The following is a 25,535-nucleotide window of genomic DNA, read 5'->3' as shown; positions in this document are numbered from 1 at the left end:
GGGGTTACGGGGATAGAGCAGTGGAATGAACCCAGGGAGGATGCTCTTTCAGAGGGTCGGTGCAGACTTGATGGGCCAAATGGCCTCCTTCTGCACTCTAGGAATTGTGTGAAGACCTTGCCTCCTTATTCTAGGGGCATACGTGGTATTCAAAGATCTGTGAAGCCGATCAATGAAGGCTAAGAGAGTCTCCTGGTGTCTGGGCCAATGTTGCGTTTATATATTAACATGTTTGCATTTTTAACAGCACCTTGGCTTAAGAGGTGTGAATTTTTTTTTAAACGCACAAAAAGAAATGAACATTTTTCTAAATATTTTGTTGCATATTGCGATTTAAAAATTGGGTGATAACCATCGTGTTTGTGACTTCCTTCAGATTGCTTCTGGTTTTTAAAGTTGCACTATTCGCTTCTCTTCTTTTCAGATTTCTCTCATTTCTCTCAATTTTAACTCGGCCAATCCAAGACCTCTCTGGACTTTAGGCGGATCTTTCACTAAAGAAACTTCTGGAAGGTTGAGTCTAAACTATGTGAGAATGGTAAGTGTTGCTATCCTTTCAAGGAAGCTGAAGCATTGTGCGTTCGGTTGCTTCAGCAACAGCGAAGATGATTTCTGACTTGCTCGTATTAATGTTATGTTAAATCTGAAGCAGGTTAGCTAGTGACCATGAGCTGAAACCTTTCCCACTTAACTGCACCCACCCACCCTTGCACTCCTCGACAGACACCGCCTCAAAAAGGATGATTCGAGAATCCGCTATTGTTTTTGAGTGTTGTCAGTAAGTCTGACAGGTGCAGCCAAGCTGGTTAGGCTTTTATTTTGAATGCTTTTGAGTTTGGCTCTTCGCCACAAGGCAGTGGATTAGCCCATTGTTCCTTCAACCCAGGGACTTGAGTCCAAGTCCGACTCATTGCCGATGGGATAACAGGCTCATGGGTACCGGGCACATAAAACATCTCAGCCAGTTTGCAATTAACCTGGGGGGGGGGGGGGGGTGGTCACAGGCACAATGTTATCAAGCAAACAAGATAAATGGTGGCACAGTGGTTAACACTGCTACCTCACAGCTCCAGGGAGCCAGGTTCAATTCCGGCCTCGGGTCTTTGTGGAGTCTGCACGTTCTCCCAATGTCTGCGTGGGTTTTCTCCGGGTGCTCCGGTTTCCTCCCACAATCCAAAGATGTGCAGGCTAGGTGGATTGGCCGTGCTAAATTGCCCCTTAAGTGTCCAAAAGGCGAGGTGTATGTTACTGGGTTACGGTGATAGGTTGGAAGCGTTGGCTTAAGTAGGGAGCTCTTTCCAAGGGCCAGTGCAGACGCGATGGGCCGAATGACCTCCTACTGCACTGTAAATGAAAATGAAAATCGCTTATTGTCACGAGTAGGCTTCAATGAAGTTACTGTGAAAAGCCCCTAGTCACCACATTCCGGCGCCTGTCCGGGGAGGCTGGTACGGCCATCATGCAAAATGGTAAAATTGGGGCCGAAGGTCAAATGGTGTTGAGGATCAGGACAGCTCTCTGGTATTATTTTGCCTGAGTCGACTAGGTCTACTGGATAAGTTGTCTGTTTCTGTGAATCTGCCAGCTGCAATATGGCCTCTGGGACATTGCTAATTATTGAAGAGAAATCTGGTTGGTATAGACAACCCTGACCCTCACTCCCTTTGCACGGGTTTGAGCAACTGCTAAATTGGTGTCTGTACGGTGCTGGGACCCGGATGTGGACTGGCCCCAATCGGTTTAAAATAGAACCCTTACAGCTATGAGAGACAGATAAAGGGAAGTGTTCATCTACTGGATAGGAACACCTCGGAGATGAAAGACCATCTCTGTAACCCGTGCTCAGCTAATGGCATGATGCGTGTAGTTCGGTATTGTACCGTTAAAAGGATTTAGAACAGGGCAGCACGGTGGCACAGTGGGTTAGCCCTGTTGCCTCACGGCGCTGAGGTCCCAGGTTCGATCCCGGCTCTGGGTCACTGCCCGTGTGGAGTTTGCACATTCTCCCCGTGTTTGCGTGGGTTTCACCCCCACAACCTTAAAAGATGTGCAAGGTAGGTGGATTGAAAACGCTAAATTGCCCCTTAATTGAAAAAAAAATGAATTGGGTACGCTAAATTTATTTTAAAAAAGGATTTAGAACTAACTGCTCGCATAGACCCCAATTAGATTACAGGTGTCTTGGACAGGGGTTAATAGATGCCATATTCTCCACGTCAATAACCATTTGTAATAATCTGTTCTTCAGTATGAAAATTCTTCGAACTTCCCATTTACTCTTACAATAAATAAGCACTCAACTCCTCATATCTCAACCTCTCTCTATCTCACTATTTTCTGTGGAAATGTCACATGGACTCGAAACGGTAACTCTGTTTCTCTCTGCCCAGATCTGCTGAGTTTTTCCAGAGTTTCTCATTTCAGGTTTCCAGCACTGCAGTATTTTGCTTTCACTTTCACGGTTTATCCCTTGGAAAATAGACTTTCCAAATTTTGAAAACCTTTTTTTTAATTTTTGTATCTTCTCTTAAAGCCCCTTGCTCCACAAGCTGAATTTTTCATAGTCTTCTACGTGACTACAACTTGTCATCCTCTGTTCATTTTGGTAAATCTTTCTCAATAAATCCCACCCCCCCTCCCTTTACAATCGAGTCCCTAAAACATACTCCAATGACTTTACGAGACCCAGCCTGGATTAATTTTCTTGCATGATAATCTTTGGGGATCAACTGGAGTACATGGAAAGCTCTCTCTCTGGTGGTTAGATACTTGAGGATGGGCAGGGTGTACGGGAAGATGTGGGTCTGATGGAATGACCGAGTTTGTCTTGTTCTTTTTCACAATAGATAAAGCGAGACCTTCATCGTTACATATGCAATAGGTCACCAACAAAAGGAGTCCCTGATGACAATTTGGATATTAGTGGAGGGTTAGGGACTGAGCAGCGATACCACGGTATCAGCTGCATTTTCTGTTTTGTAACCTTTTGGAAGTTTTTAATGAACACGATCATAGGGACAGGGATAGATCACTCAGCTCTTTGAACCTACGAGGCCTTTTAATTAGACCATAGCTCAATTGTACCTACCCGCTTTTAACTCTCAGCACCTCAGTGCCATTACCTACCAAAATTCAGTCACCACAACTCCAATTAACCGTCCCAACACCCACAGCCTTTAGGGGGAAGAAGGTTCCAGATTTCCCCCACTCTTTGGGCGAAGAATTGTTTCCTGATCTCGATCCTTGTGATGAAAGACGTGCTTGTTGGGTGAATTGGACATGCTGAATACTCCCTCCGTGTACCCGAACAGGCGCTGGAATGTGGCAACTAGGGGCTTTTCACCGTAAATTCACTGCACATTAATGGAAGCCTACTTGTGACAGTAAGTGAAGATTATTATTAAAATGTGGAATTTGCTGTCACAAAAGGTAGTTGAGGTGAACGCAGCGATCCATGTCAGGCGAGCTAACTAAACCGAGGGAGAAAGAAATGGAAGAATGTGCTGATAGGGATGAGGTGAAGAATGGGGGGAGGGGGGAGATACCCTCAATTACGCACAGGAGAGAAGATTGGTAATTCATAGGCTTTAATTACCAGAGAACCAGACAGCTGCCGAGAAGTGTGCTCACAGCACGCTGCCCACTAAGCGTAGCCTTATACAGTTTCCTGGGGGCGAGCAAGAGGCAGAGTCCCCCATGGTCCCAAGCCCGGTCTTAAAGGGCCATCGCATTAAGGTAAGTACAGTTATAAAGATATCATTCATCACAGGGGGGAAGGCTTGTGTAGAGTACTAACGCTGTCAGTCGGGCCGAATGGCTTGCTTCTGTCCTGTGCATTCTATACAGTGAATGGCCAGGCCGCAGCTTTAAGATGGCGCCCTTAAAGCATAATACAGTACAGCGTGCGCGAGGGGGGCAATCCCATTTCTAATGGAATCTGGGCGATTCCCCATCCTCCACAGTAATTAACCCGCCAGCAAAATCATCTGCTGAGAGAGCGCGTTGTTCAGGCTGTGCACTGAGCCCACATTGTTCGTGGATTATTAATTAGGGAGAAAAGTGAGCACATACTCATTTTTCATGAAGAATGGAGCTTGAGGTCGAAAGGTCATTATGGTGTGCTTCTCCCCGAACTGCAGCACATGTAATATGCTGGTGCCCTATTCCTTTTCAATGGGATTATTCCACTGCTAACATATCGGGCAGTCGACAGAAATTCCTCATACATTCTAGCCTGGATATCCCTGTCAAACCGTGCTGCCGTATCCTGTTTCAAGATGAGAATTTTCTTGTTAGTTAAATTAACGTCCCGGTGTGCATAATTCAGTGAAGAATTGAGAGCAGATTAGGCTATCTGCCTGAAGTGATGCTACCTCACTGGCTGTTGAATCAGTTAGATCCAGGTCTCGTTAAGACCCCCTTCTTTCCTGTGGGCCAGGATCCTATAACTTGGCTCTGCCAGCTGAAGATACCACAAACCGTGCTCTTTCACAAGTTGCTGGAAGGTTTGAGTGGCGAGGTCGTACAAGGGTCAGAAGCAATTTTGTCTTCTGTCCTGAGCAGATGCAGGATGCGTTTTAATAAAGTTAGTATAAAATATGAGGTGGCAGAGGGGGGGGAAGTTACGAAGGGGAAAAAATGTAGGCGACCTCCATTTGAAAGATCAACAAGATTGGATGGGAAATGGGCAGTGAAAGTGTATCTGGGAGTGTGGTCTGCCTGCAAGGAGCGAGGTCCTATGGGAGGGAACCTGTTGGGTTCCCACTCCGTGTTCCTGACCTAGGGGAATTATTGACAAGAGCAAAAGATAAGCTGGAACACTCCCTGCAGTATTTACACATGCCCGGACTTGTAAAGCTGGAAATGTATGCCAGACCAGATTAAAACATTCCAGCAAAGTGGACTCGTGGTTGATTCCAGTAACCTTTTCGCTGTCTTGAACAATAATAATAATCTTTTTTTATTGTCACAAGTAGGCTTACATCAACACTGCAATAAAGTTATTGTGAAAAGCCCCTAGTCGCCACATCCCGGCACCTGTTCGGGTACACTGAGGGAGTATTCGGAATGTCCAGTTCACCTAACAACACGTCTTTCGGGACTTGTGGGAGGAAACCGGAGCACCCGGAGGGAACCCACGCAGACATGGGGAGAACGTGCAGACTCTGCACAGACAGTGACCCAAGCCGGAATCGAACCTGGGACACTGGCACTGTTTACTCAACAGACTGCGTAAAGCAGGAAAGAGACACAAAACGGGTGATCTGAGCATTGAGTCAATGCAGCCCATCAGATTTGAGTCATACTAGTCAGAACTGCTGCTGCAAGCTTAGAGATGGCTTCTCAAAGTATCTCCCTTTTGGATGGGACCTGAAACCTGGTCCTTCGACTTTCAACTTAACTTGAAAGTGAAAGATGGATTTGGGTTATCTCCAATCCTATTTTACATTGTGTTCACCTTATTAAGGTAACCTGGGGCGAGTACGGTGGCGCAGTGGTTAGCACTGCTGCCTCAGAGTGCCGAGGACCGGGGTTCGAACCCGGCCCCGGATCACTGCCTGTATGGAGTTTGCACATTCTCCCCGTGTCTGCGTGGGTCTCACCCCCACAACACAAAGATGTGCAGGGTAGGTGGGTGGCCACGCTAAATTGCCCCTTAATTGGGTAAAAAAATTGGGCACTTCAAATTTTTTTCTTTTTTTTATTAAGATCAGCGTCTCTTCATTCCTCCTTTCTCAGAACCCATCTTGATTTTGTAAGTGATAGTTTTTGACCTTATCCTTTTTTTTATTCATTCGCGAAATGTGGGTGTCATTTATTCGGACGATGATGGTGCGCTGCCGTCTTGACCGCTGCACACCATATGCCGGGCGGTTTAATACAACCGAGTGGTCTGATCGGCCATTTAAGAGAGCATTTCCAAGAGTCAGCCACATTGCTCTGGTGGACCTGGAGTCACATGTAGGCCAGACCCGGTAAGGTCGGTACTACCCCAGGCACTGAGACACCCACCCCACCACAAACTGGTTCCCCAGGAATCAGGAAAAATAGTTGAGACGAAAGTCCCCAAATAGGCCGCCATTGGAGGTTGCACATGGCCCATGTGCACAGATATTCCAACAATATCGCTGAGATAAATGATGGTGAGAGGCAGTGCAGCCAATCTAGCTCATCCTTCTGCCCAAACCTCTGTATCCCCCACCATTGCATTGAGGGTTGCCAATCCTCCAGGATTGGCCTGGAGTCTCCAGGGATTGAAGATCAATCTGCCGTGTGCGACCCTGGAGAAAAATCTTCGGGATGTTACACAAGGTTTTGTGGGTTGTCTTTTTTTTTTGGCAAATATCTTTATCAGATATAAAAGTATTGAAAATGTGGAAGGGGGCCGCTGCTTGGCTGGCAGTCGGACATCATCCAATGGGCAATGAGCCTTTTTGCTTTCCAAACGGCGTAGGAAGGCCGTGCACATCACGGGGATGGATGGCTTGGCCCTTAAAGATTGGAATGTGGGGCAAGTCATGTGATGAAACCTCAGGAATAAATTTAACCACCGTTAGCAATCCTAATCAGAAGGAACGCACCCCTTGACTGCCCAAAGCCTGTCCACCATCTCCAAGTCAGGAGTGTGATGGAATACTCCCCACTTGCCTGGATAGGTGCAGCTCCAACAACACTCAGAAGCTCGACACAATCCAGGACAAAGCAGCCCACTTGATTGGCGCCTCATCCACCACCTTCAACATTCACTCCCTCCACCACCGACGCAGAGTGGCAGCGGTATGCCCTTCTGCAACTGTACTTTCCAAACTGGTGACCTTTACCACCTAGAAGGACGAGGGCAGCAGACATAAGAACATAAGAACCAGGAGCAGGAGTAGGCCATCTGGCCCCTCGAGCCTGCTCCGCCATTCAATGAGACCATGGCTGATCTTTTGTGGACTCAGCCCACTTTCCGGCCCGAACACCAGAACCCTTAATCCCTTTATTCTTCAAAAAACTATCTATCTTTACCTTAAAAACATTTAATGAAGGAGCCTCAACTGCTTCACTGGGCAAGGAATTCCATAGATTCACAACCCTTTGGGGGAAGAAGTTCCTCCTAAACTCAGTCCTAAATCTACTTCCCCTTATTTTGAGGCTATGCCCCCTAGTTCTGCTTTCACCCGCCAGTGGAAACAACCTGCCCGCATCTATCCTATCTATTCCCTTCATAATTTTATATGTTTCTATAAGATCCCCCCCGCATACTTCTAAATTCCAACGAGTACAGTCCCAGTCTACTCGACCTCTCCTCGTAATCCAACCCCTTCAGCTCTGGGATTAACCTAGTGAATCTCTTCTGCACACCCTCCAGTGCCAGTATGTCCTTTCTCAAGTAAGGAGACCAAAACTGAACACAATACTCCAGGTGTGGCCTCACTAATACCTTATACAATTTCAGCATAACCTCCCTAGTCTTAAACCCCATCCCTCTAGCAATGAAGGACAAAATTCCATTTGCCTTCTTAATCACCTGTTGCACCTGTAAACCAATTTTTTGTGGCTCATTCACTAGCACACCCAGGTCTCTCTGCACAGCAGCATGCTTTAATATTTTATCATTTAAATAATAATCCCGTTTGCTGTTATTCCTACCAAAATGGATAACCTCACATTTGTCAACATTGTATTCCATCTGCCAGACCCTAGCCCATTCACTTAACCTATCCAAATCCCTCTGCAGACTTCCAGTATCCTCTGCACTTTTCGCTTTACCACTCATCCTAGTGTCATCTGCAAACTTGGACACATTGCCCTTGGTCCCCAACTCCAAATCATCTATGTAAATTGTGAACAATTGTGGGCCCAACACGGATCCCTGAGGGACATCACTAGCTACTGATTGCCAACCAGAGAAACACCCATTAATCCCCACTCTTTGTTTTCTATTAATTAACCAATCCTCTATCCATGCTACTACTTTACCCTTATGCATCTTTATCTTATGCAGCAGCCTTTTGTGTGGCACCTTGTCAAAGGCTTTCTGGAAATCCAGATATACCACATCCATTGGGTCCCCGTTATCTACTGCACTGGTAATGTCCTCAAAAAATTCCACTTAATTAGTTAGGCACGACCTTCTCTTTATGAACCCATGCTGCGTCTGCCCAATGGGACAATTTCTATCCAGATGCCTCGCTATTTCTTCCTTGATGATGGATTCCAGCATCTTCCCTACTACCGAAGTTAAGCTCAGACACATGAGAACACCACCAACTGCAAGTTCCTCTGCGAGCCACTCGCCATTCTGGCTTGGGAATATATTGGCCGTTCCTTCACTGTCACTGGGTCGAAATCCTTCCCTAACAGCACTGTGGGTGTACCTACACCACATGGACTGCAGCGGTTCAAGAAGGCAGCTCACCATCACCTCCTTGGGGACAGTGGGGGATGGGCAACTAACCAGCGAAACTCACAGCCATGAATAATCTTTTTTAAAAGACTCCACCACCCTTGCCTTGCTCAAATCATTCAAGGAATTTCCCTGACCAAAAACCTAAAGGCATCATTACCGCGTTTGAACAATCGGGCAAGTGCAGTTTTGTCTATCCGCAGTCACTTCACATTACCCGGAGCTTTGAATCTACCCAGAAAGTAAAGTAGGACAAAATCCCACCACTCGCAGTCTCTAAGCGTTCAGACACTGCTTCCAAGGATCTGACTGCAAGGAATTAATTTTCACTGTGAGCCTAACACCAATTAAATATGTAACCAGTAACGATAACCCTGAAGGATCAGGAAAATGAAAATCGCTTATTGTCACGAGTAGACTTCAATGAAGTTACTGTGAAAAGCCCCTTGATTTCATAGAATTTTAGATCATAGAATTTACAGTGCAGAAGGAGGCCATTTGACCCATCGAGTCTGCACCGGCTCTTGGAAAGATTTGGTGTGCTTCTACTTCACAATATGCTCCTCGTGTTCCTGCTTTGGTGGGAACCCTGGTGATGAGATAACCCAAGATATATTTTACGACAAATACGCGATCTCTCACCCTATTTCTCTCACTCACACTCTCTCTCTCTCTCTATCTCTCTCTCTCTCCTCATCCCCCGCTTCACCCTCTCTCCATCCCCCTCTCTGTCCCTGTCTCTGTCTCTTCCGCCCTCTCTCTCTCTCTCTCGCCCTCTCTCCCCTCCCCTCTCTCCCCCTCCTCCCTCTCTCCCCCTCTCCCCCCTCTCCCCCTCCCCCCTCTCTCCCCCTCCCCCCTCTCTCCCCCTCCCCCCTCTCTCCCCCTCCCCCCTCTCTCCCCCTCCCCCCCTCTCTCCCCCTCCCCCCCCTCTCTCCCTCTCTCCCCTCCCCCCTCTCTCCCACCTCCCCCCCTCTCTCCCCTCCCCCCTCTCTCCCCCTCCCCCCCTCTCTCACCCACTCCCCCCTCTCTCCCACTCCCCCTCTCTCACACACTCCCCCCTCTCTCCCACTCCCCCCCCTCTCTCCCAACTCCCCCCTCTCTCGTCCCACATCCCCTCTCCTCCCCTCCCGACTCCCCTCTCTCTCCCACACTGCCCCTCTCTCTCCCACTCCCCCTCTCTCTCCCACTCTCTCTCTCTCCCCCCTCGGCCCTCTCTCTCTCCCCCTCCCCCCCTCTCTCTCTTCCCCTCGCCCCTCTCTCTTCCCCTCGTCCCCTCTCTCTCTCCCCTCGCCCCCTCTCTCTCTTCCTCTCGCCCCCTCTCTCTCTTCCGCTCGCCCCCTCTCTCTCTTCCGCTCGCCCCCTCTCTCTCTTCCGCTCGCCCCCTCTCTCTCTTCCGCTCGCCCCCTCTCTCTCTTCCGCTCGCCCCCTCTCTCTTCCCCTCGCCCCCTCTCTTCCCCCCCTCGCCCTCTCTCTCTTCCCCTCGCCCCCTCTCTCTCTTCCCCTCGCCCCCTCTCTCTCTTCCCCTGGCCCCCTCTCTCTCTTCCCCTCGCCCCCTCTCTCTCTTCCCCTCGCCCCCTCTCTCTCTTCCCCTCGCCCCCTCTCTCTCTTCCCCTCGCCCCCTCTCTCTCCTTCCTCTCGCCCCCTCTCTCCCTTCCTCTCTCCCCCCTCTCTCCCTTCCCCTCGCCCCTCTCTCTCCCTTCCACTCGCCCCCTCTCTCCCTTCCCCTCGCCCCCCTCTCGCTTCCCCTTGCCCCCTCCTCGCTTCCCCTCGCCCCCTCTCTCTCTTCCCCTTGCCCCCTATCTCCTCTCTCCCCCTCAGCCCTCTCTCTCTCTCTCCTCCTCTCCCCCCCCTCCTCTCTCTCTCCCCTCGCCCCCTCTCTCTTCCGCTCGCCCCCCTCTCTCTTCCCTCGCCCCCCTCTCTCTTCCGCTCGCCCCCTCTCTCTTCCCCTCGCCCCCTCTCTCTCTTCCCCTCGCCCCCTCTCTCTTCCCCTCGCCCTCTCTCTCTCTCCCCTCGCCCCCTCTCTCTTCTCCCCTCGCCCCCTCTCTCTTCCCTTCGCCCCCTCTCTCTCCCTTCCTCTCGCCCCCTCTCTCCCTTCCCCTCGCTCTCTCTCCCTTCCCCTCGCTCTCTCTCCCTTCCCCTCGCTCTCTCTCCCTTCCCCTCGCTCTCTCTCCCTTCCCCTCGCTCTCTCTCCCTTCCCTCTCGCCCCCTCTCTCTCCCTTCCCCTCGCCCCCCACTCTCCCTTCCCCTCGCCCCCCACTCTCCCTTCCCCTCGCCCCCTCTCTCCCTTCCCCTCGCCCCCTCTCTCCCTTCCCCTCGCCCCCTCTCTCCCTTCCCCTCGCCCCCTCTCTCCCTTCCCCTCGCCCCCTCTCTCCCTTCCCCTCGCCCCTCTCTCCCTTCCCCTCGCCCCCTCTCTCCCTTCCCCTCGCCCCCTCTCTCCCTTCCCCTCGCCCCCTCTCTCCCTTCCCCTCGCCCCCTCTCTCCCTTCCCCTCGCCCCCTCTCTCTCTCTCTCTCCCCCTTCTCTCTTTCACCCCCCTTTTCTCTCTCTCTCTCACTCTCTCCCCCCTCTTGAAAAGCGACTCAACACCAATGCAAGGGTCAAAAGATACTTCCATGGCTTAGAAAGTGCAACTTTTTTCATTTTCATGATTTGTAATTTTAATTCTTTAACCCTCATTGTGGGTCACTGTACATTTCCTTTCCCGGACAGGTGGCGTTCCTCTCCAGTTGATCCCAGCCTGTTGCCCCAGATGCACTCCTGCCCTTTAACTGCAATCCCAGGCCTCACCTCATCCCTGATCATCCATTCCAAAGATAGATGGTGAAGGTAGGAAATTAAACACCAGTCTTTTTACTTAATTAATAAATTATTTACAGAATACAGAAATATGCCTCTTCTCTTACCAACACCCAGTGTCCCAGCAATCTTCCTTCATACGCTTTTGAGTAAATCAAATAAACTAATTAACAAATGAACTCTGCCTTAATGAGGCAATGTAATTAAAAAAATTAAACTCTACCAGTGGGCATGGTGGGATTTGAGCCTGCGTCCTCTGAGCATTAGCCAGTCTTTCCTTATACTGGCGAACACAAATGAACAAGTGAACTAATAAACTAATTAACAGCCCCTTAAAGGGACACTGACAAAAAAATCGCAATTTTCATGGTAACTTATTGAGATTGAAGTAACATTTTGGGTGGAGATAATGCATTCCAATGTGTAAAATCCACACAGACAGTGACCAGGGCCGGGATTCGAACCTGGGTCCTCAGTGCCATAGGCAGCAGTGCAAACCACTGTGCCACATGCCACCCTTTACTCTTTTTAAGTATCATCAATTGAACAAAGTATGCTTGTGGACTTTGAACATTCTCCCTGTGTCTGCGTGGGTTTCGCCCCCTCAACCTAAAGGTGTGCAGGCGAGGTGGATTGGCCATGCTAAATTGGCCCTTAAATTGGAAAAAAGATTGTGTGCCCTAAATTTATTTCTAAAAATCAATTAAGGTAACTCATTAACATCCCCTTAAAGCGCACTGTGACAAAAATCAAAAACGGTAACATGAAATTATTAAAATAATGTTCCCTGTCTTTCTTTATATCTGCTCAAGGTTCTTAATCAGTGCTGCTCACCTGTACGTTCTCACCCTTGATAATACGTTTAACATCCCAGTAACACATCTTTCTGCCACCAGACTGATCTGTTTTCTTGTGTTTGCTTTCTTGGTTATTTACCCACATGTGAAATCCACCAACATGTGTGCTTATACTGACAACTCAGCAAAGAAATGGACAAGGTGCTAGATTACATAGAACATACAGTGCAGAAGGGGGCCATTCGGCCCATCGAGTCTGCACCGGCCCACTTAAGTCCTCACTTCCACCCTATCCCCGTAACCCAATAACCCCTCTTAACGGTTTTGGACACTAAGGGCAATTTATCATGGGCAATCCACCTAACCTGAACGTCTTTGGACTGTGGGAGGAAACCGGAGCACCCGGAGGAAACCCACGCAGACACGGGGGGAACGTGCAGACTCCTGACCCAGCAGAGAATCGAACCTGGGACTCTCCGTTGCCTGACGCCGATATCGGAATCGGTGATCGGGCGGAGAATCAACTCCGAAGCCCAAATCAGGGCCGGCGTCAGTTTGATGTTAGTCAGCCATGCTCCGCCCCGAGGAAATGGCATAATCGCACCACGCGCAATGTCGTTGGTGCATCATCGGCAGGCCCTCCCACGCTGTTCTGCCCTGGATGGGCGGCGTTCCTGAACCCGCGGGTCTCAGCGGTTGGGAACCCGGCGTCGAAGTTGCAGACTGTGTCCAGCCCCACCACACTCAGACAGGATCCGTGCTGCTGGCTGGGGGGCTTCCATGAGGGATGGGGGGGATGGCCTGTGGGGTCGCAGATGGCGGGACGGGTCCGCGCAAGGCCAGCACCATATTGTACGGCGCGATTGCTGCAGGTCGTCATCCGTGCGCTTGCGCGGCCAGGGACCCGGCCATTTTCGGCATGTGGAGCCAGGAAAGTACGGTAGCACAAAAAACAGCACTGTGGCTTCACAGCGCCAGGGTCCCAGGTTCGATGCCCCGCTGGGTCACTGTCTGTGCGGAGTCTGCACGTTCTCCCCGTGTCTGGGTGGGTTTCCTCCGGGTGCTCCGGTTCCCTCCCACAGTCCAAAGGCGTGCAGGTTAGATGGATTGGCCATGATAAATTGCCCTTAGTGAACAAAAAAGGTTAGATGGGGTTATTGGGTTACAAGGCTAGGGTGGAAGTGAGGGCTTAAATGGGTCGGTACAGACTCGATGGACCGAATGGCCTCCTTCTGCACTGTATGTTCTATGTATGTACTATGTAGGAGTTTCACCCAACGCCGCTGTTAACCCCTCATTGGTGCCGGAATCGTTAAGAGGGTCAGTGCTGTTTTTTTTGGTCGTATAACTCCCGCAAATTCTCCATTCGAGCGGCACTTAGCCACTGAAACAGAGAATCCAGCCCAAGGTGCTTAATGTACTGGATACGTCAATGTCACTATCGGGGCTCTTACAAAGAATTACATAATTGCAGGGACTTGGGCTTGTTGTCCCCTTATTCAAGAAGGGGAGTAGAGACAACCCTGGTAATTATAGACCTGTGAGCCTTACTTCGGTTGTGGGTAAAATGTTGGAAAAGGTTATAAGAGATAGGGTGTATAATCATCTTGAAAAGAACAAGTTGATTAGCGATAGTCAACACGGTTTTGTGAAGCGTTGGTCATGCCTCACAAACCTTGTTGAGTTTTTTGAGAAGGTGACCAAACAGGTGGATGAGGGTAAAGCGGTTGATGTGGTGTATATGGATTTCAGTAAGGCGTTTGATAAGGTTCCCCATGGCAGGCTATTGCAGAAAATACGGAAGTATGGGATTGAAGGTGATTTAGCGGTTTGGATCAGTAATCGTCTAGCTGAAAGAAGACAGAGGGTGGTGGTTGATGGCAAATGTTCATCCTGGAGTTCAGTTACTAGTGGTGTACCGCAAGGATCTGTTTTGGGGCCACTGCTGTTTGTCATTTTTTTAAATGACCTGGAAGAGGGTGTAGAAGGATGGGTTAGTAAATTTGCAGATGACACGAAGGTCGGTGGAGTTGTGGATAGTGCTGAAGGATGTTATAGGTTACAGAGGGACATAGATAAGCTGCAGAGCTGGGCTGAGAGGTGGCAGATGGAGTTTAATGCGGAAAAGTGTGAGGTGGTTCACTTTGGAAGGAGTAACAGGAATGCAGAGTACTGGGCTAATGGCAAGATTCTCGGTAGTGCAGATGAACAGAGGGATCTCGGCATCCAAGTACATAAATCCCTGAAAGTTGCCACCCAGGTTAATTGGGCTGTTAAGAAGGCTTATGGTGTGCTCGCCTTTATCAGTAGGGGGATTGAGTTTCGGAGCCACGAGGTCATGCTGCAGCTGTACATAACTCTGGTGCGGCCGCTCCTGGAGTACTGCGTGCAGTTCTGGTCACCACATTATAGGAAGGATGTGGAAGCTTTGGAAAGGGTTCAGAGGAGATTTACTAGGATGCTGCCTGGTATGGAGGGAAGGTCTTACGAGGAAAGGCTCAGGGACTTGAAGTTGTTTTCGTTAGAGAGAAGAAGTCTGAGAGGTGACTTAATAGAGACATATAAGATAGTCAGAGGGTTAGATAGGGTGGACAGTGCGAGTCTTTTTCCCCGGATGGGGATGACAAACACGAGGGGACACAGCTTTAAATTGAGGGGTGGTAGATATAGGACAGATGTCAGAGGCAGTTTCTTTACTCAGAGAGTAGTAGGGGTGTGGAACGCCCTGCCTGCAACAATAGTAGACTCGCCAACTTTAAGGGCATTTAAGTGGTCACTGGATAGACATATGGATGTAAATGGCATAGTGTAGGTCAGATAGGCTTCAGATGGTTTCACAGGTCGGCGCAACATCGAGGGCCGAAGGGCCCGTACTGCGCTGTAATGTTCTATGTTCTATGACTTGGGAGCAGGAATAGGCCATTCAGCCCTTTGGAGCTTGCTCCGCCATTCGATTAGATCAGGTTGTGATCTTAACTCCACTTTCCTGCCTGCCTCTCATAGCCCTGACTCCCTTGCCCATCAAACATCTATTGAGAGGTAATTCAGCCCAACCAGATTATGCTCCAGATGAGCTTTGTCCCATTCCTCTTTTCTCTTTTTTTTTTTCTGTCCATTTTTATTCTCTACATATCCCTTTTTAAAATCTTTGTGCTGTGTTTGCACTTCACTGCCTCGCTGCAGCCTTGCTCCTGGCACAGTTCCATAGTCGAAGAAACGTTATTGATGGTTATTCAAGAAAATGGCACCACAGAGAGTTTGGCCTCTATATTTAGATGTGGTTAGAGAATATACAGCAGCCTCTCCCACCTGAGAGATTACTGGAGCCTGCAAGTTCTTGTGCCTGACTTGTAGGAAGGGTCCCTGTTAAATATTGATGATGGCTGTAGCTATGAGAATGACACCACGCAAACAGAATTCTTTACCTTCACCAAATGGCTAATCCCTGAAATCAGTGCGGTCAAATCAGCTGGGTTCTCCTCCCCTCCCTCAGATCATTGCTAGAGGTTCAGCACAACCAATTGCTGCACATAGATTGTCGGAATGATGACGTGCTTTCCAGATAATTCCATTTTCGGATCCAATGCATGGTATAACTTGACTTGACATGGGGTGCGTTGTTGGTCTTTCTCGTTCAGTCTCTGAACGGTCACGTGCGTAGCTCGATTAATGTCAACATTGGAGCAGCAACACATTCCCTTGCCAAACATTTCCCCTCAGTTTTTAAGTGCACCTCTCACCCCACCCCAACACCCACTAATGACGTATTGAATCACGCGATTTGTGAGATGGGAGACCTGTAAGGCGAACATCGCCATGAACCCATTGGGATTTCAGAACAGGAGTATTCCCTCACGACTGTTCCTCCATTCAATGAGGTCATTGCCCGTCTGTGACCTAACTATATAGACCCACCTTCAATCCACTATCCCTCCATATCGTTCATCAACGCAGAACTATCAATTTCAAAATTGGCCAGCCCCTTGTTAATTGCTATTTACTGGAAGGGTCCAGGCTTCTTCTGTATGTCAAAGTGTTTCCTAATTTCACTGCGGAGAGAGATGCTTGCCTCTAGGCTTTAGGTTGTATAGCCTAGACTGGGCTCTCAAACCAGCTGAAATAGTCTGTTCTCGTTTTGATATCGTGAAAACTTTGATCAAGTCACCCTCAATCTTTTCATTTCGAGGGAATATAACCTTGAGTTGTGTAATACCTCCTTGTCTAGTAAATCTACACTGCATTCCCACCAAGGTGCGATGCCCAGAACTGGCCTCCAGGTATGGTCAAACCAGGGCTTTGTTCAGCCGACTCTTTATTTCTTACCTCCTTGGGCTCAATATATAAAGACTAGCTTTCATTAGGTTTTATATTTGTACCTCTCCCGGACATTTTAATGATCAATGTACATGGATGTCTGACTCCTCTTGGACCTGAAACGAGGTGAAATTTCTTTGTTCAAGAAGGTTGTGAATCTTCGGAGTTCTCTACCAAGGAAGGTTGAGGATGTTCCGTTGTTGAACGCGTTCAAGGCCGGGACAGATTTTGGTCAGTCAGGGATTCGAGGGATATAAGGAGCGAGCGAGAAAGTGGGGTTGAAGCAGAAGATCTGCCATCGTCCTATGGAATGGCAGAGCAGACCCAAAGGATCATGTAGTCTAATGATAGGAATGCTCCCATTTCTTATCCTACTATGTTCCCCACTGCTTCTAGGATTTTTTTGGGGGGGGATTTTCTGAAGTAATGCATCTTTTTATTTGTAGTCACAGAGAGTGAAACCTGCAAAAGAAGGCACCTCGGAGAGGAGTCCCACAATGGAGGGTGGAATGCAGCTGCTGAACCGGGATGGTCACAGCATCTCCCACAATTCCAAGCGGCATTACCACGACGCTTTTGTGTCGATGAACCGAATGAGGCAGCGAGGCCTGCTGTGCGATATCGTCCTGCATGTGGCCAACAAGGAAATCAAGGCCCACAAACTGGTGCTAGCCTCATGTAGCCCTTACTTCCATGCTATGTTTACCAGTAAGTACCAAGCCTTTCCCTCTTCGGTTAACCCTTGATAATGAGATAAAACGCAAAAAGAAAAGATTGCAAATGGTGAAAACCCTGAAGGAGGAGGTTAAAACAGCAAAACCAAGGCTGGTTTGTCCGTATATGTCTCGGGGTCAATCGAGGATGGGCAGAAAACGCTCGCCTTGCCAGTAAGGCCCATATCATAGAATTTACAGTGCAGAAGGAGGCCATTCGGCCCATCAAGTCTGCACCGGTCCTTGGAAAGAGCACCCTACCCAAGCCCATACCTCCACTCTATCCCCGTAACCCAGTAACCCCACCCAACTATTTTTGGACACTAAGGGGCAATTTAGCATGGCCAATCCACCTAACCTGCACATCTTTGGACTGTGGGAGGAAACCGGAGCACCCGGAGGAAACCCACGCAGGCACGAGGAGAATGTGCAGACTCCGCACAGACAGTGACCCAGCAGGGAATCGAACTTGGGACCCTGGAGCTGTGAAGCAACTGTGCTAACCACTGTGCTACCGTGCTGCCCGAATGAATAGCCCGTGAATGATTTTTTTTTTAAAGGTTAAAGGTTCTGACCCCCAACTAGAAAGGGAAGATTGGCTGAGAATGAGAATTGATGCTAAAAATAGAGTTGGAAATTGGTAAAAGTTGTTGAATGATGTAAATATAGGGGGGGTAGAATGCAGCAGTTGAACATTTAGAATTAGCACCGTATTGGCGCTCCATCTTCCCCCTGTTCCATTATAACGGGCATTCCATTTCTTTAGAACATAGAACAGTACAGCACAGTACAGGCCCTTCAGCCCACGATGTTGTGCCGACCATTTATCCTAATCTAAGATCAACCTAATCTATACCCCTTCAATTTACTGCTGTCCATGTGCCTGTCTAAGAGTCACTTAAATGTCCCTAATGACTCTGACTCCACCACCTCTGCTGACAGTGCATTCCCCACACCCACAACTCTGTGTAAAGAACCTACCTCTGACATCTCCCCTATACCTTCCTCCAATCACCTTAAAATTATGTTCCCCCCCGTGACAGCCATTTCCGCCCTGGGGAAAAGTCTCTGGCTATCCACTCTATCCATGCCTCTCATTACCTTGTACACCTCTATCAAGTCACCTCCCTGCCTTCTTCACTCCAGTGAGAAAAGTCCTAGCTCCCTCAACCTTTCTTCATAAAACATGCCCTTCAGTCCAAGCAGCATCCTGGTAAATCTCCTCTGTACCCTCTCCAAAGCATCCACATCCTTCCTATAGAGGCGACCAGAACTGGACACAATATTCCAAATGTGGTCTAACTAGGGTTTTATAAAGCTGCAGCAAAACCTCGCAACTCTTAAACTCAATCCCCCTGTTAATGAAAGCCAACACGCCATACGCCTTCTTAACATCCCTATCAACTTGGGTGACAACTTTGAGGGATCTATGTACGTGGACCCCAAGATCCCTCTGTTCCTCCACACTTCCAAGAATCCTGCCTTTAACCCTGTGTTGAGCATTGAAATTCGATCTTCCAAAATGAATCACTTCACATTTATCTAGGTTGAACTCCATCTGCCACTTCTCAGCCCAGCTCTGCATCCTGTCAATGTCCTGTTGTAACCTGCAACAACCCTCAACACTATCTATAACTCCCCCAAGCTTCGTGTCATCGGCAAACTTACTAACCCACCCTTCCACTTCCTCATCCAAGTCATTTATAAAACCCACAAAGAGCAGAGGTCCCAGAACAGATCCTTGCGGGACACCACTGGTCACCGACCTCCAGGCGGAATATTTTCCATCCACTACCACTCGCTGTCTTCTTTCGGCCAGCCAATTCTGTATCCAGACATCCAAATTTCCCTGTATCCCATGCCCCCTAACTTTCTGAAAGGGCCTACCATGGGGAACCTGATCAAATGCCTTCCTGAAATCCATACACACCACATCCACTGCCCGACCTTCATCAATGTGTATTGTCACATCCTCAAAGAATTCAATGAGGGTTGTGAGGCATGATCTGCCCCTCACAAAGCCACGCTGACTATCTTTAATCAAACTATGTTTTTCTAAATAATCAAAGATCCTATATCTCAGAATCCTTACAATATTTTGCTCACCACAGAATGCACATTCCATTCCTTTAGTTAGTTAAAATGCTCACTTGGCTCAAAGTGACTAAAAAGTCAAAACTTTCCTTGCTCAAGGCACCATGAGGAAAATTTGGGTTTCCTCATTGCCCTCTCTTGTGTACGAAATGGCTACGATCGTCTCTTTCCCATCCACCCACCTCATTGGTACCAGCGGGCAGCCCCTGAGCCTCAGTGTTGGCCTGTTCAAAGTCCTTTTGCCATGTCTTCCTGCCTGGTTCGGGCAGGTAGCTGACCGTGGGATGTATCTGAAGCCCGGGAATTAAAATAGCTCACAAAATGACGGCATCCAGTAGTTTAGAAGCTCACCTTGTCCCTGCCCCCACCACCCCCACCAAGCCTAAAGTGCTTTCCAGTCAAACCTAATGCCACCCATCCACAATCGTCTCCAGAAGACTGTGAAAGAACTTGAAGTTTGTAAACGATAAGCTGGGATATTATTGGTCTCCTTCTAGGGTTACAGTCTGATTGCTTGACCAGTTTAAATATCAATAACAATTTGCAGTGGTTCAGAATGCTACTGTGCTATGGAGCAGCAACAGAGTGGGTCATATTAGTTGACCAGTAATCCAGATGATCCAATGACATAAGTTCAAGCCCCACCAGGGGAACAGGGAAAGGAGACTTGAATAGTGCAGGCAAGGCCATCGTTTATTGACCAGCCCTGAGAGCTCTTGAGATGATGCCGATGGTGGTGGCTTGTTAGACTACTTCAGAGGGACAGTTAAGAGTAAACCACATTGTTGTGGGCCTGGAGTCACATGTAAACCAGACAGGTTAGAATGGCAGATTTTCTTCCCTAAATGTTTTGTGACAATCTGATAGTTTCATAGCCATCGTTACCGATGTCTGGCGCAGTGGTTAGCCCTGCTGCCTCACGGCGCCGAGGTCCCAGGTGCGATCCCGGCTCTGGGACACTGTCCGTGTGGAGTTTGCACATTCTCCCCGTGTCTGCGTGGGTTTCACCCCCACAACCCAAAGATGTGCAGGCTAGGTGGATTGGCCACGCTAAATTGCCCCTTGATTGGAAAAAATGAATTGGGTACTCTAAATTTATTTTTAAATTGTTACCGATGCTGACTCCTTATTTTAGATTGATTTAGTTTGCTGAATTTGAACTGCCAAGGCGGTATTTGAAATTGCGTGTCTCGATCATTAATCTAGGAGTCCAGTCACAAAACCGCTATGCCACCATGTCAAGGTTGGATGAAATAAGTTGGGAGGAGGCAAATGTGGAGCGGGAACCCAGTATGGACCAGTAGCATCCAATGGCTTGTGCTGATGATGTGAATTCTATGTAATACTCAGTTGAGAGGGCAGCTCGGCGGCACAGCGGTTAGCACTGCTGCCTACGGTGCTGAGGACCCGGTTTCGATCCCGGCCCCAAGTCACTGTCTGTGTGGAGTTTGCACGTTCTCCCCGTGTCTGCATGAGTTTCACGCCCGCAACCCAAAGGCTAGGTGGATTGGCCACGCTAAATTGCCCCTTAAATTGGAAAAAAATAATTGGGTTGACAAAATAGTCCCATATGCAAGTGTGCTACAGTAAGTGTTAGCGATAGAACCCAGGGTCTGGGTACAAGGTATGAAGTTCAGGAACATTAGTTTAATAATAACCCTTGAGGTTCTGCCCGCTCCCATGTGTTTTTTAAGATTACGTTTGGGTTTGTATCGGTGAGACCTTCAATTTGTGAGAATAAATTGTTTGTCTATGCAGCGTTCCACCTTGTAGATGAAGTGCCTGGGTTGGAGGTAACCCCAAGGACTCCCTCCCATCCATCATCACCACCACCGACACCAAAAGGTAAAAGCAATGTGATCTTTCGGGATTGCTTGTGATGCCATAAACTATTTTTCTGTATTTTCTTTTTGTCTTGCTTACAGATGAGATGAGCGAGAGTCGACAAACACATGTGACGCTACATGATATTGACCCTCAGGCCTTAGAGCAGCTCGTACAATATGCCTATACTGCCGAGATTGTGGTGGGGGAAGGAAACGTGCAGGTAGGGTGGCCTTCGCTCAGTTTCTTCCGCAAATTGTCATGTTTTCTGTATGGATTGACTTGACTCCCATTTATGTATTTTTATAATTCATAGAATGTTGACTTGGTAAGTTGGGGGGGGGGGGGGGAATAGTTCATCAAAACTCAGCTGCTCATGTCCGAACACACAATTCTCGTTCACCTACTGCCCCTATAGATCCAGCCACGTCTCTAGCCAAGCTTTCCCTGTACAGCTAAGCCACTGGCAAAGTGGAAAGTTACCGAGGTTTATGCCGTCTACAGAAAGCAGAACAAATCCAATCCAATTAATTACCACCCCATCACCCTATTTTCACCAGCAAAGTGATGGAAGGGATCTTGACAGTGCTTTCAAGTGGTACTCACACATCAATAACCTACTCGTCGATTCTCGCTTTGCATTTCCGAAGGACCATTTGGCTCCTCAGCTTCTTACTTCCGTGGTCCAAACCATATAAGGCACATCAGCCTGTTTGATTGAGGACCCCACCATTAACCTTAAACATTCCCCCACTCCTCAGTTGTACTGCAGAAACTTGTCATGACTTCTTCGACAGCGTTTCATTCCAAAGCCGTGATCTCTAACACATAGAAGGGCAAGGACAGCAGACACATTGCGAACACCACCAACTGCAGGTTCCCTTCCCCGCCATCATGATTTGGAACCCTCTCTGCAGCCATACGTTATTCTGTTCCTTAATTTAGACATACCGTTCTCCCAGAATCAGTCCAAAGTGATTGTTGGGTCTCAAGGATATGCTTTACCATCTTTTCCTTTTTCCAACTGGATAACTTCTAATCCCCAGGCTGGCTTTTGGGGTTTGAATTGCCCTGGAGATTCCCCTCTCTCTAGCCAAAGCTAGGCAAATCTTCCAATCTTATTTAAGTCCTCATGACTCAATCTCTTCCATCCAATCATGAGCTCCCACCCACATTCTTGCATGGTGAACCTTAGAGACTTGCTACCTCATTTTTTTCACTCTCTCTCCCCCTCTCTTCCTCTCCCTGATTTGGGCACCTTGCCTGTGAGATCAGTGCCATTTTAAGAAAACGCTCTGTACACCAATCCTACTATGCCTTGCACTGGACTCCTTTCCCCCTCTTAAAACCTATCTCCTTGGAAATGTGAATCGCATAGGCTATGTGTCCAAGTAGAAATGCCAATGAGCTTTCCTGTAGACTTCTAACTTCATTCTTTCTTGAACCTGAGCAGACAATTTAAAACATACCCTGTTTATGAAACCTGACACTCCCAACACCTTCCTGGGATGCAGAAGTTAGTCATCTCTGGATTACTTCCAGTGCTATGTGCTAGTGAGTATAAAAATAGGAGGTTAGTCCAGATAAATATGTGGCTGGAGAGATGGCGCAGGAGGGAGGGCTTTAGATTTCTGGGACATTGCAACCATTTTGGGGGATGGTGGAATCTGTACAAGGTGGATGGGTTGCACCTAAACCGAAATGGAACCAACATCCTTGCAGGGAGGTTTATTAGCGCTGCTGGGGAAGGTTTAAACTAACTTGGCAGGGGTGGATGGGATACTGAGAGAAGACTCAGCAGGGAAAGATGCACGGCCAAAATTAGAAGAGACGGCAAGTGAGTCAGGAAGGCATAGAAGTTATGGACCTGTTAAATCACGAGAGAGTTTGGCAAGATTGGATGGTATTTATTTTAATGCAAGGAGTCTGATGAACGAGGCAGATGAGTTGAGGGCACATATTAAATGGGGGGGGGGGGTATGATGTAATTACTGTCACTGAGACATGGTTAAGAGAGGGGTAGGATTGGCAGCTCAATATTCCAGGATACATGATCTTCAGGTGAGACAGGGAAGGAGGTAAAAGAGGCGGTGTCACAATTTTGATCAGGGAATCAATTCCAGAAGTAAGGAGAGATGACATCTCAGACGTTTCTTCAAGTGAAGCCGTATGGGTAGAGCTTAAAAACCAAAAAGGAGCAATCACATTGCTGGGAATGTTCTATAGAACAGTTCAAGAGAAATAGAAGAGTAGATGTGTAGGCAGATTTCCGAGAAGTGTAAAAGTAATGGAGTGGTGATAATGGGGGATTTCAACTTCCCCAACATTGGCTGAGTTAGTCATAGTGTGAAAGGTTTAGAGGGAGCGGAATTCTTACAACGCATCCAGTAGCCAGTACGTTGAAGGTCCTACAAAAGAGGGTGTGGTCCTGGACTTAATTTTATGTAACAAAGCCAGCGGTTGAAGTATCAGTGGGGGAGCATTTTGCAGACAGCGATCATAACTCTGGTAGATTCGAGATGGTTATGGAAAAGGATTTGGCCAAAGTGGACTGGTGTTAGACACTTTTGTTTTAGGTAAATCTGTGACTGAACAATGAAATGCATTCAAGAAGGAAACAGGGAAAGTATAGGGCCACATGTTCCAACGGAGAAAAACAGTGTGACTGACAAATCCAGTGAGCCCTGGATAGTGAGGGATATTCAGCATTGGATAAAGAGAAAAAGGGAGACTAAAGGCAGATGGCAGATATCGAAGGCTCAAAACAGCAGAAGCCCTATGGGCATTTAGAATTTGCAAGAGGGAACTTAAAAGGAAAATAGGAAAGCAAAAAGGGTACATGAAAGCATACTGGCTGGTAAATAAATCCAAAGTTGTTTTACAAATACATTAAGGATGAAAGAATAACTAAGAAAAGAGTAGGGCCCGTTAAAGACCACAGTGATAATTTGTGTGTGGAGCTGGAGGATGGAGATAGGATTTTAAATGAATACATTGTCCCTCTCACAAGCAAACACTGAAACAATGTGAGTGTATAGAAATCGGGGAGAAGGACTGTGATAAAATTAAATAAATCAGCACAGACAAAGAGGAGGTTCTGATTGGTCTGGCAGGCATTAAAAGTAGATAAATCTCCAGGGCCGGATGACATGTATCCCAGGCTGTTGAATGAGGCAGGGACGCTACCAATAATTGTCAATTCCCCTCTGGCCACAGGAGAGGTGCCAGAGGACTGGAGGGTAGCCAATGAGGCATCATTATTCAGGAGGGAATAAACCAAGAAACTACAGGCCAGTCAGTCTAACGTCAGCGGTGGGGAAACTACTGGAAGCAATTTTGAGAGAGAATTCACCTGCGTTTGGAGAGACAGGGATTAATCAAGAACAATCAGCATGGTTTTGTTAAGGGGAGGTCATGTCTGACCAAATTGATTTGAGTTTTTTGAAAAATTGAACAGATGTGTTGATGGGGGCAATGCATTTGACGTAGTCGACTTGGATTTCAACAAGGCTTTTGATAAGGTCCCACATCAAATGGGAGATTGATAGCGAAGATATAAGTCCATGGGATCCAAGGAAATTTGGCTAATTGGATCCAGAATTGGCTGAGTGACAGAAAGCAGAGGGTGATAGGTGAGAGTGTTTTTCTGACTGGAAGCCTGTGTTCAGTGGGGTCCCGCAGGGATCAGCGTTGGAACCCTTGCTGTTTGTGGTTTCTATAAATTATTTAGACATGGATGTAGAAGGATTGATCAGTAAATTTGCGGATGATATGAAAATTGACAGGGTGGTATTAGGAGAATAGTCTTGGATTACAGGAGGATATAGACGGGCTGATTAGTGGTAAATGGAATTCAATCCGGTTCAGTGTGAGGTGATACACTTGGGCAAACAAACAAGACAAGGGAATACATGATAAACGGCAGGACCCTGGGAATCACTGAGGATCAGAGGGACCTTGGTGTGCACGTACACTGGTCTCTTAAGGTAACAAGGCAGGGGGATACAGTGGTTAAGAAAGCATATGGTATACTTGTCTTTATTAGCCGAGGCATAGAGTTTAAGAGCAGGAGGTTATGCTGGAACTGTATTAAACGTTGGTCAGGCCACAGCTAGAGTATTGTGTGCAGTTCTGGAATTCACATTTATAGGAGGAATGTGATATCACTGAAAACAGTACAGAAGAGATTTACCAACGATTTACTAGCTTTCGGAGCACTGTTCCATCCTCCGGTGAATTCACCTGAGGAAGGAGCAGTGCTCCGAAAGCTAGTGATTCAAAACAAACTTGTTGGACTTTAACATAGTGTTGTGAGACTTCTTGCTGTGCTCACCCCAGTCCAACGCCGGCATCTCCACATCAGGTCTACAGTGTCACAGGGCAGCACAGTGGCGCAGTGGGTTAGCATTGCTGCCTCACGGCGCCGAGATCCCAGGTTCGATCCCGGCTCTGGGTCACTGTCCGTGTGGAGTTTGCTCGTTCTCCCCGTGTTTGCGTGGGTTTCGCCCCCACAACCCAAAAATGTGCAAGCTAGGTGGATTGGCCATGCTAAATTGCCCCTTAATTGGAAGAAAATGAATTGGGTACTCTAAATTTTGGGTCCTCT

The 25,535-nt window shown here is 47.9% G+C and overlaps 1 protein-coding gene across 12 annotated transcripts in view; it reads left to right on the top strand.

The window, feature by feature from the left end:
• klhl17 (kelch-like family member 17) overlaps positions 1–25,535 on the top strand; it is an 82,141-nt gene that overhangs the window by 25,686 nt on the left and 30,920 nt on the right. For 7 of the 12 annotated variants that reach the window (XM_038822011.1, XM_038822013.1, XM_038822015.1 and 4 more), the window contains 5 exons: positions 425–538; positions 11,101–11,217; positions 16,745–17,006; positions 20,864–20,950; positions 21,031–21,152. In XM_038822011.1, coding sequence (XP_038677939.1) covers positions 11,209–11,217; positions 16,745–17,006; positions 20,864–20,950; positions 21,031–21,152 — 480 coding nt within the window. In that variant the 5' untranslated portion in view covers positions 425–538; positions 11,101–11,208. The remainder of the gene's footprint in view (positions 1–424; positions 539–11,100; positions 11,218–16,744; positions 17,007–20,863; positions 20,951–21,030; positions 21,153–25,535) is intronic. The other 5 variants (XM_038822017.1, XM_038822018.1, XM_038822020.1 and 2 more) reach the window with 3 other exon arrangements.

Source organism: Scyliorhinus canicula, chromosome 16, assembly GCF_902713615.1.
Source record: "Scyliorhinus canicula chromosome 16, sScyCan1.1, whole genome shotgun sequence".
NCBI lineage: Eukaryota > Metazoa > Chordata > Chondrichthyes > Carcharhiniformes > Scyliorhinidae > Scyliorhinus > Scyliorhinus canicula.
Note: the sequence above shows the minus strand (reverse complement) of the source record. Positions and strands in the feature narration are given on the sequence as shown.